This window comes from Nicotiana tabacum, chromosome 19, assembly GCF_000715075.1.
Source record: "Nicotiana tabacum cultivar K326 chromosome 19, ASM71507v2, whole genome shotgun sequence".
Lineage (NCBI taxonomy): Eukaryota > Viridiplantae > Streptophyta > Magnoliopsida > Solanales > Solanaceae > Nicotiana > Nicotiana tabacum.
Window position 1 is genome coordinate 84,330,599 of NC_134098.1, and position 15,100 is coordinate 84,345,698.

At 34.7% G+C, this 15,100-nt stretch overlaps 2 protein-coding genes across 2 annotated transcripts; both read left to right on the top strand.

Annotated features, from left to right (window-relative positions):
- Positions 1-689: 689 nt before the first annotated feature.
- Positions 690-4,980, top strand: LOC107769722 (transcription factor bHLH121-like). The gene is made up of 5 exons (XM_016588962.2): positions 690-961; positions 2,067-2,194; positions 3,358-3,485; positions 3,574-4,047; positions 4,509-4,980. Exons 1-5 carry the CDS (start codon positions 837-839, stop codon positions 4,659-4,661), a joined length of 1,008 nt encoding a protein of 335 aa, XP_016444448.1. The 5' UTR covers positions 690-836; the 3' UTR covers positions 4,662-4,980.
- Positions 4,981-9,318: 4,338 nt separating this feature from the next.
- Positions 9,319-13,955, top strand: LOC107769721 (triosephosphate isomerase, chloroplastic-like). Its single transcript, XM_016588961.2, has 9 exons — positions 9,319-9,651; positions 10,078-10,106; positions 10,235-10,304; positions 11,350-11,473; positions 12,006-12,090; positions 12,245-12,377; positions 12,605-12,778; positions 13,188-13,270; positions 13,652-13,955. The coding sequence occupies exons 1-9, from the start codon at positions 9,423-9,425 to the stop codon at positions 13,706-13,708; spliced, it is 984 nt and encodes a 327-aa protein (XP_016444447.2). The 5' UTR covers positions 9,319-9,422; the 3' UTR covers positions 13,709-13,955.
- The last annotated feature ends 1,145 nt before the right edge of the window (positions 13,956-15,100 follow it).

Sequence of the window (15,100 nt, forward strand, 5' to 3'; positions counted from 1 at the left end):
CTTCAATATTTTATTAATACTAAATTTTAATAAATTTATATATTAAAATATTATTTATGGCCACACAAAACCATATTTCCTTTTAACGTACAAAATATTTTCTTTAATTTTTTTTACTCACGTGGTAAACTGAAAGGAAAAATATTAATAAATTATACTTATGAGATTTAAATGATCCACTCTATAACATAAAAGTTCTCGCCCATTGTGTCGACTCTCAACTTGATTTCTATCTCTTTTTATCGAACTTAACTTTAGAAATTTAGAATTATTTTGATGATTTTAAATATAATACTCTATAAGGTTGGAGGCAAATGTTCATTTTATCTTTGTATACCAAATAAAATAATCACTATAAGAATATTATTTTCAACATGTTTTGCAAACTTTTGTCATAATTGTATTGTTGAATATAAAGAAAATTACTTATAGCCCCACATTTCTCTTGTTCAAGTACTAAATAAGTTTACAATTTAATTCTTTCTTAAGATATATCTAAACCCAATTTGGACATTGTCAAACGTAAGAGAGAATCAAGAAGGTTAAAAAAGCAAAGAAAACCAAGTCAAATGCGAATACTCCAAAGAGTTTTGTACACAAGGATGCAACTTGGAGAAAGTTGAGTGGCGGATTTTATATTTTCAAGAAAGAAGTTGAAAACGAAAGGGAAAAGAAAATATTAAAAAAAGAGGAAGTTGAAGGAAAAGATAACGGATAAAGTGAAGGTGGAATCTCGCATCGGAAAGCACTGCGAAAAAAATTCAGTGCATAAATTGTTGTTCATCGACTTCAAAACCCTAGATTCATCATTCAATTCGCAGTGGTAAACTCAGAAGATGGATCAATTGAACAACGGCGCGATGTATCAATCAAATTACCTTTCAAATCATTGTTTAGCAGAGTTAAATCAGCTGCCTTCTGATGTTGCCATACCTCCTAATGGCTTCCATTCTGAATCCAGGTTTACAAAAAAAATTCTTCGTAATTACAGCTCACTTTTGGTGTTATAGTTTGTCTAATGCTGTATCGGAGATTAAACAGTAAAAACATAGTTATGCGATTGCATTTAACTATGCCGCTTCAATTATCATCTGTTAGAAGTTCAAAATCTCAAAAAATTGATAAAATGAATCGAGAAATTTGAATACAGAGCCAAATATAATTAATCACGATTGTAATTGACTGAGATCTGTATCTCATTTCAAAGTATTTTCATATTTTCTGGTAGAGAAAGCTGATACAATAGTTATGCCACGCTTAAACTGGTGAAGGGTGAAATCCTTAAGCTTGCATGGTATCAAAAGGTGTGGTTGTGCTTCGTTCAGTGGGTAGTGGGATTCTCCAGTGCAAATTATGGTAGGACTTTGAGTTAAAATACTTGCTTTTGAGTTTGTTTCGGGGTTATATAAGAACATAGAAAAATCAAACAAAACGTGTGTGTGTGTGTTTGTGGCGGGGGGGGGGTGTGTGTATGTGGCCTAGAAAGGTTTTTTTAGAAGGTAAGTAGATTATGTATTGAAAATGCAACAACTTAGCACCAAGTTGGTGCTAAGGCAGTATAAGAGTCCGCAATTCTTCTTTATGAAGAAAAAAAAAACTCATAGGAAGTGTGAACTTAAACAATAGTCATGACTCGGATGTGGCCTAGTAGTCAATAAAGTAGAAGAATAACCATGAGGTCTTTGATTCAAATCTCAGCGGAGTCAAAATTATTAGGTGATTTCTTCTCATCTGCTTTAGTATTGGTTGGCGGAGTTACTCGGTACTTGTGTTGGTGGGAGGTATCAGGCACGGTACCAAACTTTAACTGTTTTACGAGTATTGACAGAACAAATGTGCACAAAAGGATGCTGTAATCAGACTAGCATAGTAGCATCTAGTTAGCTATTTAATTTTAAAAAAGCTAATTGAAATTTGACAAACATCTTTGGCTATATGTGGTACTAGAGATTTTCTTATATTTCCTTTTCCTTGGTCATATCACAGAGAAATAAATGTCTTTTTAATATGACTTCATTGTAGTTCTCGTGAACTAACTTGTTTTACTAATTCTTTTTTATGTGCAGCACTAAACAACAGCCAGAAGCAGAACTCAAAGACTCTTTGGCTGCAAGAAAAGTGCAGAAGGCAGATCGAGAAAAATTAAGGAGGGACCGCTTAAACGAGCAGTTCATGGAATTAGGAAAGACTCTTGGTAAATTAGCAAATCTTTGGTTGAACTACTAAGTTCTTGCTACGTTTTGTTTTCTCTGAGCCCATCGGCTCATTTGACTGCTGCATGTTATTTTACCTCATTGAGGCATGTTATACTTTCTTGTTGCAGCTGCACATTGACCTTTAATGTTCTTCTTGTTTTTGTATTTTGTTATGTTTTAGTTTTGAAGATATAATTACGTTTACAATTGGATAGTGCAATTGAATTACCATAAATTAGACATCTTGCAAGATCAACTCAGTATAGGCGCTTGCCTCTTTTGAATAGGGATAGCATTTGATTTTGGGAGTTGTATTTGATTCTGTGAATAGGTTAATCATATCCTGAAATTTGAAGAGCCAATGTTTTTATTAAATTTACTGTAGGCTCCATTTTGTATGCTGATAAGATAATATGGTGCTCAATTGTAATACAAGGATTAAAAATACATGAATTATGAACTGAGAAACACTAGGATTATAGTCAAGTTTTTTGTTGATTATGCAAAAATGTGGTTCAAATACTATGTTTTTGCCATTTGATTACTTTATTCTTGTCTCAAATTTAGCCTTAAATTTCTCTCTTTCACATTGTAAGGGGGTTAAAGTCATTTGAAGTCCTTATACTGCGTGTTAACAGCACCACCTGTTCATTGGTATTGGATAATACAGAGTATGATGTTTTTTAGTACGCCAATTATTAATAAAGAGTGCCAAAGGGCGTGCCAAACACCGGAATATCTAATACAATGCCCAACACAATCTTTAAATGGAGTACCAAATGACCTCTTAGAGTCTGATGGAAGAAAGAAAAAGAAATGACCCCTTAGGGGTCGTTTGTTTCAGTTGTGGGATATCCCATGGGATTAAAATTTTGGGATATCTCATGAAATTATCTATTCCACCTCTTATACGGGATAACTAATACCACCATTTTTGTATAAGATCTATATGAGTATTAGCTAATACCCACAACCAAACGTGGGATACTATAAGCCCCAAATTTTATACCGGGATTAATATTCTTATCCCGGTAATCAAACGACCCCGTAGAGTTAGTATTTGTGCACAATCTATATATACTTTCCTTTAGGATAAAACCGATGGGCTTTACGGAATAATAGGTTTAACCATGTCTTATTCATTCAAAGATTTGATACACAGATCCTGATAGGCCTAAAAATGACAAAGCATCCATCCTTAGTGATACCGTTCAAATGCTGAAGGATTTGACTGCTCAGGTTAGCAGACTAAAATCTGAGTATGCTGCACTTACTGATGAAAGCCGTGAGGTGATCTCTTGACACTTTCTGAAAGTAATGTTCTTCTCTCTCATTTCATAGACATAGAAGATCTTATTTTTTCTTTTTCCTCAAGCAGCTGACCCAGGAGAAGAATGATCTTAGAGAAGAGAAGGCATCTCTTAAATCTGATATTGAGAGCCTTAATGCCCAATATCAACAAAGAGTAAGGACTATGTATCCATGGGCCGGGATGGATCATTCCATGGTCATGCATCCACCTTCATATTCGTATCCGATGCCTGTTCCGGTTCCAGCTGGACCAGTTCCAATGCATCCATCTCTGCAGCCCTATCCTTTCTTCAGCAATCAAAATCCTGCAGTTGTTCCAAACCCCTGTTCATCTTTTCTTCAATACATGACTCCCAATACGTTAATTGAACAGCAATCGGCTCAGTATATGTCTCCGATAATCCAACCTGGTAGTATGACCAGACAAGACTCTAGAAATAAGTCATCAGATCAAGGAGAGAGCAGGATTGACAAAAGTGAAGATTCCAATGAAGTGGCAACAGATTTAGAGCTCAAGACACCTGGATCTGCATCTGATCAGGTTGGTTAGGACTGCTGATTTACTTGGCCTACTTTCCCTTTAAGGAATCCCAATTTATTTGACCTGTTTCTTAAATGGCCAAATATTTTATTACTTGTGGTAACTGGCACCAAGTAGCTGATGTGATATGTAAATTACAAAATGCAAAAACTCAGTTCCTTTCCTGCGCATGCAATGAAATGAGGAAATCTATCAAGCTATTCAACTACTCTTATTTTACTCTAGAGTTGCCTCAATTTCACTTCTAAAAAACTTCACTTTTATATGCTTCAACTAGCCTATTAAGCATAGCTTTTACTTTCTCCGTTATGATGATATCCGTCACCCTTCAAGCTTTCTTTTCTTAATCTATTGATGGTGAAAGAGAATTCAGTAAGATAGGAGCACAGGAAATCTTCTATGGCCTAAAGGCACTTTGGCAAATTAAATATATCATCATGACATGCTTGCAAATTTTGCAGGACCTTTCATCTGGACAAAGGAAATCCAAAAGGATGTCAAAGAAGGATAACAGCCTCACAGATGGAAGTTCGTCTAGTAGATGTTCGTCATCCCATAGTGTACAGGCCATTTCTTCAAATAGTGTAGTTAGGGGAACAAAGACAGATGATTGACATTTGGGACAGAGTGGAATCAGGTTATTACCATTTTTATTACTTCTCTTTGGTCTGCTCCATCTGTTTTATCAAAAGGTTTACAATACAGAGTGAGGAAGCTGTTGCTGGTGCAATGGGTTCTGAATTTGGATTTCTCTTTTTATTTCCCTAACAGTTCTAAGGGGGTTGTGACATGGATGCTAGCGCTGTTGTTTCTGGAAAATAATATCGAATCTAGCTCTAGTGTCCATGAAAGTACTGGTGTTACATAATGCCAGAAAATTCACCATCATTCTTCGCCTTGCATACCTAATCTTTACACCTCTAAGATCTTGTATCCTTTCCGAGTGTGAATGTGATTTTCTGAATTTTGGTGAAATAAGCAGGTTTATCTGACTGAGGTATGTCTTTGAATTAAGGCCTCTCGTCAATGCCAAGTTCTCTGGAATTTTTAGTTAACCGCATACTTCAAGGCCACAATGCACGATAGAAGTATAAAATATGTTTTCCGTCATGATCAGTACGAAAGATCCCTACTTTTCCTGCAAATGTGAAGGATTCATCATTGAGTTTATCTGAACTACCATTGGATTGTATGGGATCTTTCACTATTGCCGGCAGCTTTTGCTGACGTGGTAAAATATATACTTTCTCCGTTTCAAATTAGACGAATTACTTTTCTTTTTAGTTTGTTTCAAAATAAATGACACATTTCTAAATTTGAAAATAATTCAATTTTAAACTCTTCATTTTATCCATTTTACCCTTAATGTGAAGCTTTTATAACCACACAAATGTCATGGTCCCACAAAGCTTTTATTCCTTGAGCTTTTAAAAACACAAGTTTCAAAAGTCTTCTTCTTTTTTCTTAAACTTCGTACCGAGTCAAAGTAGCTCATCTAAAATAATAAAACAGAGTGATTACTTCTTTTATCATTTTATGCAAAAAAAATTTCCCAGCGGAGTGTAAAATGGTCCCAAAGCATCTGGTTCTTCTGTTGAGTCTCGGAGATGAACACACAATTATATTCTGTTTAGCCAAACTTCTAAAATCTACTTATTTTGAGAAGTGTTTTTTTCAAAAGTACTTTTCAAACAATTACTTTTGATGAGAATCGATTTTTATGTGGCGAATTAATTTGATAAACACTTTTGAACAGTAATTAGTGTTTGGCCAAGTTTTTGAAAACTGTTTCTAAGTGTATTTTTTTCAAAAGTGTTTCTCATAAAAGTGCTTGTTTCTGCTTCTCCTCAAAAATACTTTTTTTTTTCAGAAAAAAAAGAAGCACTTTTGGTAAAAAAAAAAAAAAATTGACCAAACAGAGTATTATTCAATTGCTAATTGGGTGGTAAAGTTCGTGATAATTAAGCTGGTTTCAACTCTAGTAATTTTGAATTCACCTATAAGTTGCTAATGGGACATTGGCTGCGTATGAGTTGCTAAACGAACCAGAGGGGATAGATAAGAGGTCTTTTCTTTCTAGGTTGCAACCATAGAGACACTGACACGTGGCAATAATTGAGTCCGAACCATGGAAAAAATATCCATGAGAAAAAGAAAAAAGAAGTTAATGAGTTATCACGGAGAATCCGCCCGTCAACTTGTGGTTAGGCATAGATAACGACGACTTTCTGTTTGGTGTCATTTTTAAGTTTTAACCACCGCATTGTGACACCAGAAGCACGCTCAAGTGTAGTTTGATCTCTTTCCGGCAAATATAAGGTTACCGCCCATTGTGCGGGATTGGATTTCACATCCCAAGTGCAGAGTTTTAAATCTTTTTATTTTATCATTCAGGATTCGATAAGTGTTTGACAAGCTCGATTAATTCAAATTTACGTACAACAACAATAATATACCCAGTATAATCTTATAAGTGGAGTCTTGAGAGGGTAGTGTATACGCAAAATTTATCCTACTCGGAGAGATAGAGAGACTGTTTCCAATAACACTCGGCTCAAGATAAGGTGGAAAGGAAGAAAAGGAAGAAAAAAAAGAAGAAGAAAGAGGGGGGAGAAAGAAACACGAGGGAGACAAAAGACGATAAGGAAAAAGAGGAGAAAAAGTAGCATCATATACTAACCAAGACCGACTCTAACAGTATGGTGGGTAAGTCATCTGCCTTAGACCTCCAATTTTGAGGGGCCCCATTTTTCAGAAATAATATATATTTTATAGGTATTTAAAAAAATAATATGTAGTAATTTTGAAATAGACAAGCAATAACTAGATATTTTGGACTCAAAGTTTTCATTCTTCAAATTTTCTGAATAAGCAATTGGGTAATATCTTTCTAGTATTATTTTTATTTGGTATTTGATATTTCATTAATTTTATTCCATACATATCATTTAAGTTTTTTTTAAAAATTTAAATACTTAGGCCTCACATTTGACTTTGGACTTGGGCCTCAAATGTCCTTAAGCCGCCCCTGATACTAACATATTATGGAACAATAATTTTCGATAAGAAAAAGAAAGAGTAGCATCAAATAGTAACAATCAGATAGCAATAATTTTCGGTAACAATTTTCAAATCTATGTCCGGTTCATAAGTGCAAATCATGTGAAAGGCTTCACTTTCAACTAACACTTGTCGATCATTTGTCGATTCACCAAATTCATTAGACTATTGTATTGAATTAGCTATAAGCGAAATATATGGAACGCTTGATTCTTAGTAAAAATAGAATTAGTAATACGGTAACTATAGAATAACTGGCGCATAACATTTATGCATGTGGTAAGACACTCCTGTTACTAATTGATAAGTTAGAAGTTTGAGCAAATTGAATGAATGGTAAGTATAAATTATTAGTGATTCTTTAGGATACGTGAAGTGAAAAAATAATTACTCTCTTTGGTCCATAACAAGTGACTAATTTGTTTTTTTATTTTGGTTCAAAATAAATGTTCATTTATATAATCAAAAAAAAATTCAATTTGTTTTTCTAAAATTACCCTTATTTATGTATCCCTAAAAAGTCTTTTACTCCCCACATTAACTATGCTACAACATTTAATTAAGGGTAATTTAGTCACACTACCTATTTTTATCTAAAATTTTGTATTTCCATAATAGGTGTGCCCAAAGCAAATTGATCACTTATTGTGGACCGGAGGGAGTATACTTGGTGTTTTTTTCTTCTTATGCAAATTAGGGCATTCATTGTATTAAAAATTATAATCAATTGTTATCTTCAATAGCTTTTTCTCAAGTGTTTACTAGTTACTATAATCTGAAACTATTGAATTTGTTATCTAGAACGTGATTTACTAATTAATACATCTCCACACTAGATGCAAATTGAGTACATACTACTTTAGTTAAGTATTACTAGCAGTAATCTTTTTTCTTTTTCTTTTTTTCTATATCTTTTTTTTTCCAAATCATCATTGGTTCCTCACCAACCTTAATGAGAAACAGAAGAAAAATCTCACCACCCCTTATTTTTTTCTGGCAAATGGCCAAATATACCTATATGCTTTCGAAAAAGGTATAAAAATACCTCTCATTATACTATTGGGCTATATATACCCTTCCTGTCATACTTTGAAATAAATATACCCTTAGTTTGGATGAAGTGTTACGTGACAGCACCAGATGAAAACGACCAATTTCTTTTTTTTACTCGATCCGTTTTTAAAAACCCACCACCCGACCCATTTTAAAATTTAATTTTTTCATTTTTTTAAAGTATATATTTTGTAAAAGCTGGATTTTTTTGTTGTAAAAACTGGAAAAAAAAAGAATTTGCAATATATATATATTAAGTCTTTTTAATTTTTTTAATGGTATTGTTTTTTAAAAATTGAAAATAAAAATATTTTTTTTGTAAAAACTGGAAAAAAAAAGACTCTCCTAAAGCAGTGGAATACATATGTATTAGTTTTAAAAAAATAAAAATATTTTGTAATTTTTTTTTTCCAGTTTTTACAAAAAAATATTTTTAAAAACTGAAATAACTGAAAAATATATATTTTGCAAATTCTTTTTTTTTCTTTTCAGTTTTTACAAAATATATATTTTTTAATTTTAAAGCATTTTTAAAAAAAGTATTTTTTTTGTAAAACTGAAAAAAAAAAAGAATTTTCAATATATATATTTTTTAGTTTTTTCAATTTTTAAAGTATTTTTTTGTAAAAACAAAAAAAAAAAATTTGCAAAATATTTTATTTTTTTAAAACTAATACATATGTATTCCACTGTTTTTGGAGAGTTTTGTTTTTCTAGTTTTTACAATTTGTTTTTTCAATTTTTACAAAAATAATACTTAAAAAAAATTGAAAAGACTTAAAAATATATATTTTATATTTTTTTTTTTCAGTTTTACAATTTTTTTTTACAGTTTTTACAAACTATATGCTTTAAAAAACTGAAAAAATTGAATTTTAAAATAGGTCGGGTGATGTGTTTTTTAAAACGGATTGGGTAAAAAAAATGTGTCATTTTCATCTGGTGCTGCTACGTGGCACTCCATCCAAAATAAGGGTATATTTGTTCCAAAGTATAAGGGGAAGGGTATATATAACCTAATAGTATAAGGAGAGTGTTTTTAGACCATTTTTCGAAAGTATATGGTTATATTTGGCCTTTGCCGTATTTTTATTGGGTTCAACGTGTTCTCCACGCTCCGAAATACGAGTGTGCACCAAACAAAGTGATTACATAAATAGATATTGGGAACACCGGCACCTTTGTTAAGGCGCAGAAGAAGTAGCAGAAGAAACTGCCGCTAAAACAGTACAATATCAGTAGCTGTTGTTGTAGTCCAGAAAATGGCGGTAGCATCAACATCTCTAGCTTCTCAAATATCCGGCCCAAAATCTGCCACTTCTTCCATTTCATGCCCCCAGTTCTCTGGCCTCCGTAAATCTTTCTCCAAGTTTGAAAACTCTGTTTCCTTCTCCACTTCTCAAGCTTTTTTCCATAACGTGGACTCTCAACTCCGCCTTTCTTCAGCCCAAAAAGGTTGTAGGGCTGTCGTCACCATGGCCGGCTCCGGCAAGTTCTTTTTCCCCCCCCCCCCCCTTCCTTTAACTGTTTGATTTCGCATGGTAATATTGTGTGTTTCTTAGGATGGAAGAGGACATTGTTAGATCTATCATTGGTTTGTTAACTTATTGGTTTTTTTAAGCATAAACTGATTTAAGAAAAAAATTAAATTATATACTGACTTAGGGAAAAAAATTAAAGTGGCTGTACTCTTCTCATCTGTCCAATCTTGTTAGATAGAGTTACCTTGTACCTGTATTGTCGGAAGGCGGCAGGTATCCTGTGTAATTAGTCGAGGTGCGCCTGATTCTCACACTATAATTATAAAAACAAATAAATTAACTTGTTGAACTTATCAAAAAAGAGAAAACTAATACTAAACGTGTTTAAATTATATGCCTTTTTCCTATTGGGTTCTAAACTTATCTCCTTGCTTGCAGTTCTTTGTTGGTGGAAATTGGAAATGTGTAAGTATCACTTCTTTGTTCCCTAGTCTTGCTACTTAAGTGATTCCTCGCCTTACATTATATATAGCTGCTTGGATTAACTTTCATGTGTCTTTCGTGTTAATTACTTTCATTAATGTTTCTACCAGAATGGGACAAAGGATTCCATAAGCAAGCTTGTCTCTGATTTGAACAGTGCTCAGCTCGAGTCTGATGTTGGTGAGTTCTTCTACATTGCTGTCATATTACTTATGAAAATGTATTTGCATACGCTAACATTTCTAGGAAGCTGGCAAACTGTCTCTGTGTCCAATCCAGCTTTCCATTGGAGAAATGCTTAAATAATCTCTATGATCATATAATAGTTGCCAGGGCATTTGACCTTGGTCTTCTCAATCTTAGTTTGGTAATAGTTCATTGCCATGCTCATTCCGATTTCCGGTACAAGATGATATCTGTGTTGTTCTCAAGACTACTCAGATGACACTGCCACTTTATATGTTTGCATAGATATGTAATCAGGAAATTTTAAAGGTTGTGGAAAGAAGATAAGTGCAACCCTTTAATGTTAATTCTGTAGGTTTGCAATTTGGAATGTTCAAGACAATGCCCTTACCCTTGTTTATCATTGATAATTATGATTTTACAAGCCTGCTGTGCACTTTCCGTGATATCATTTCCTCTTTAATGTTCTCTGTCCTATTTTACCATATTATATTGCAGCTGTTTGTTCTGAAACAAACATGTCTTGTGGTGTTACACCTAGAAACTCACCTATTAAAAGAACTTGCTTGAATAATGTAGGAGAAGGCTTGACAAAGACATAAGAGATGATAATCCTACTAGGGGATTTCTTTTAGTTCTTGTTTGTAGGTCTGCTGTATCTTAGAGAAGTTACTTTCCGCTTTCGTACTCTCATTCGGTTTGTCTATTCTTGCGTTACTACCCATTTTTATCCTGTAGTACCAAAGCAAATGGTTTTTTGTCAATGACCATGGGATAATTGGATTCTCCTACAGTCTTAAGTTGGTTGAGCTTCCTGGGCTGCAGATTGGCAACTCCTTTCAGAATCTTCCTTGTAGTTGCTACACTTTCTCATATTCACACATAGAGCGGACACCTTTCCTCACTATTTTGTTTTCTTTTTCCTTGTCTTCACCAGCCAATTTGCTGGCAATGCAATTAATTTTTTGTAGCATCTTACCAGCTAATATCTCTCTACCTTAGATGTTAATGCAAGAATCTACTTTTGGAAAATTTCCAGATGTGGTTGTAGCACCTCCATTTCTGTACATTGATCAAGTAAAGAACTCAATCACCGACAGGATTGAGGTTTCTGCCCAAAATTGTTGGACTGGAAAAGGTGGAGCTTTCACGGGTGAAATCAGGTAAAAACCATTTTCCCAAGCTTATGACTAAATTTATTCTATCTAATGGCTGGTTTGATTAATAGTGTTGGTATCTGATGTTGTTATGTTATTTGAGAAAGCTTGATTTCGATAGACTCTTAAGATTAGTTTAAGTTGTAGTCTTCCCAACTTCTGAAGGTACAGATCAGAATATACTTGGATAAGTAATTTATATTGGACAGTGTCTCTTCTTAAGAGGCTTCATTCAGTATCGTAATTACGGGCAATTGGTTTAGGTGATTTATTCCCATCTATCTGAGCCTTGATGTGCAAAGTTACATGGGATGTAGCAGGTACCTGGTGGAATAGTCAATGTGTGCACCAAGTTGGCCTGGACACCACCATCATACTAAATATATATAAAAAAAAGTGAAGGGGCACTGAAGCCATTATTTCGTTGTCATTTACTGCATTTGCCCACAAAACTATTGAAATAAATCTGCTTTGAGTTTGCAACTGTTATCCTGGTTGTGCTGTTCTCCACTCCATGATGTTTATTTTCCATTTGCAGCGTAGAACAGTTGATAGATCTTGGCTGCAAGTGGGTCATTCTTGGTCATTCGGAGAGGAGACATGTAATTGGAGAAAATGATGAAGTAAGAGTCTCTGGAATTTTTGATTTGTGAATTTATAGAACATAAGAATTTTGATCACAAGTGGAAGAAAGGAAGCATTTGTGACGTCTTTGATGATACCTGATTGTGAGTTAGGACTGCTTATTAAGGACTTGACTGAACCATTCTCATGCAGTTTATCGGCAAGAAGGCTGCTTATGCTTTGAGCCAAGGTGTTGGTGTTATAGCCTGTATTGGAGAGCTGTTGCAAGAAAGAGAAGCGGGAAAAACTTTTGATGTCTGTTTCCAGCAATTGAAGGCTTTTGCAGGCAAGTTTTGCTGATTAATATTGTCTCCGTTCTCTCTTGAAACATTTTTCTATATACACATGAGATTAGTAGATATAATTGTTATAAAAACAAAAAGTACTTGCTGGGAGCAGAGATGGGATATCCATATGGTAACCTGCTTTAATGAGTTTATCTGATATAAACTCAATACAGTCAAAAACTTTACTTCTTCAGATCTGTTTGATTGTTGTTCTTTTACTGCACAGATGCTTTACCAAGTTGGGATAATGTTGTCATTGCATATGAGCCTGTCTGGGCTATTGGAACGGGTAAAGTTGCTTCGCCCGAGCAGGCTCAGGAGGTACATGCAGCTGTTCGCGAATGGCTTACTAAGAATGTTTCAGCAGAGGTTGCTTCTAAAACACGCATTATATATGGAGGTATTTTAGTTCATATTTACTATTGTCTTCCATCTTTTATTCACAAGATTGCATGAGTTTTAAGGTTGAATTGCATTTATATGTTAATTAGACATTGTAAAGGTTCCCCCTATTCACTGCAGTAATATGCCTCTTTGTTAGAAGTTCAAAAGGAAAAGCATTTGCCTTGCTGAAATCAATGGCAAATAGTGCTCTACAGCCAACGGATTTCCCTTTGTTTTTATTTTAATTGTTTGTCTTTTGAGAAGGGCAGCAGAATTCTTGTTAAATCTAAAGAACCTATCTTTTCTATTAGAAGGGCTTTGGTTGTGCTTATTACTCTTTTCGTCACCTCAAATGTTGATATACGACATTTCAGTGTCATTGACTTGGTTGCCGTGGTTCCTAAAACCTGAAACATTGTTGGCAGGCTCTGTGAACGGAAGCAACTCATCTGACCTTGCAAAGAAAGAAGACATTGACGGTTTTCTAGTAGGAGGTGCTTCCTTAAAGGTAATCCAATTATTGCTAATATGTGAATCTTACTAGTCTAGCTGCATTTCTCCAAATCCTTGGGCTCTACTGAACATCATCAGTGCTCGTTCACATATGTTAGTTTTTCTTGGACCAAAATGTTCTAGTAGATGGATGTATGATACCAGTTCATGTGTGCGTTAGTTACTTTAACCTTTAGAGAGGGTAGGGGAATCAGCCATAGTTAGAAATTTGATACTTTTTATGGTTATGGTTCTAGATAGACTGTCTTGCTTAGATGGTGGCGTTTATGACATATGAATAGCTGTCTGGAGATGCTAACACGTGTTTGTGTAAAACCTCCTTGTTAACCTTAAGCTGGTTGGTACCAAGAATGATGCTTGATATTCTACATTGCAGGGTCCCGAGTTTGCTACCATTATTAATTCTGTGACTTCCAAGAAGGTGGCTGCTTGATCATTTGTCGTGAAGTTGATCAGGTGAAATAAACGTCGGGGAACGCTAGACAATAAACTAAACTGTTCAGTTTTGTCAATCGGAATTTTGATGTCTTTCCAACTCTTCCTGCCATTGTAACATGCTTTACATCCATCTCTTTAATAAAGAGCTGTACTAGCAAATTTTAGGCTGCTTGTATTGCGCAGGGCTTGTACTGCTTGCTACTTGATACTTGAAATTATATACCCATATATATTTGACGTTACTCGGCCCTTCTCCTTTCCAAAAATGAAGGAGAAAGGACACTCAGACATTCACCCAACAGGAGATTCGAACCATGTTTCGAAAATAATTACTAGCATATAAGCACGTTATGGAACTTGGTGGAAAATGGGTCGGTCCGTCCTCCCCTTATCCCACTTCTGGGACAGGGTTTGAACTTAATTCATGATGTGCTCTTATCACTGAACTGAAACCTTGGGGACAAGTTACTGGACCATTCTTTTTTTTTTTTTTTTTTTTTAAAAATAAACTCCACTAGGCATTGTGCCTAGGGCTGATTTTCATATATATAACAATAAAAGTGCAACAGTGGAGGGGGACATAAACCCGACCTCCGAAGATGAAAGAACACTTGGTCGTCCAACTATGACAATCAAGTGAAACCTGAATGCTATGATAAGTTAGACCTATAGTGATGAAACAAATGTCTATCCAACATTGATAGACACTTGGGGTATACAAAATCAGAGTGAAGTAAGCCTAGGTCAACTTATACAAAAGGTACTAGAGATCCTAAATCTACTAAACAAGAGAGTTGGAAGATCATCTTCCGTATATAACAAGTTCTACAACTAGTAAAATGTAGAAAGTCCTTATGAGTGGAGGCAAAAAATATGTGATAGTAGAGGGTACTATCTTTAACCTTGCTTTGACATTGAAGACAAAGAAAGCCAGGTTGAAGATAGTTGACAAAAAGGCCCATGGAATTGGGCTGTGGATTTGCTGTTGACTGGTGCTTCTGACAGAGGAGAGTGAACACTGTCCTGCTTCGATTAACAAGGAAAGCTTAGAACTTGCAAAGTGGTGGAGTGTTCTAAAAAGATCTGTCTGTTGGAGTCAATCTAGTGGTATTTTGCTTCAACCAATTGGTATCTTTCCAAAAATCTGAGCATCATGGATGCTAATACCACACTCTGGAAATATACCAATTGATTGAACCTGAAGAGAATGAAACCTGCAAAAGGAAAACAGTATTAGAGAAAACTGAGCTTTAATGCTCAGGTCCTTGTTTCTGTTGTTTATGTGAGATCCATGGATTTTTGTATTCAGGTTATTGTGTTCACTGATGCATTTGGGGTGAATTGGAGTGGAATGGAATGGAGAGGTATTTGGCTGATGTTGGTGATA

Bases quoted from the DNA above. Each gene is read 5' to 3' on its own strand.
- LOC107769722 (XM_016588962.2), top strand. From the start codon at position 837: ATGGATCAATTGAACAACGGCGCGATGTATCAATCAAATTACCTTTCA. The intron at 2,195-3,357 runs GTAAATTAGCAA...TTTGATACACAG, and splicing joins GGAATTAGGAAAGACTCTTG to ATCCTGATAGGCCTAAAAAT. The intron at 3,486-3,573 runs GTGATCTCTTGA...TTCCTCAAGCAG, and splicing joins TTACTGATGAAAGCCGTGAG to CTGACCCAGGAGAAGAATGA.
- LOC107769721 (XM_016588961.2), top strand. From the start codon at position 9,423: ATGGCGGTAGCATCAACATCTCTAGCTTCTCAAATATCCGGCCCAAAA. The intron at 11,474-12,005 runs GTAAAAACCATT...TTCCATTTGCAG, and splicing joins GCTTTCACGGGTGAAATCAG to CGTAGAACAGTTGATAGATC. The intron at 12,091-12,244 runs GTAAGAGTCTCT...ATTCTCATGCAG, and splicing joins TAATTGGAGAAAATGATGAA to TTTATCGGCAAGAAGGCTGC.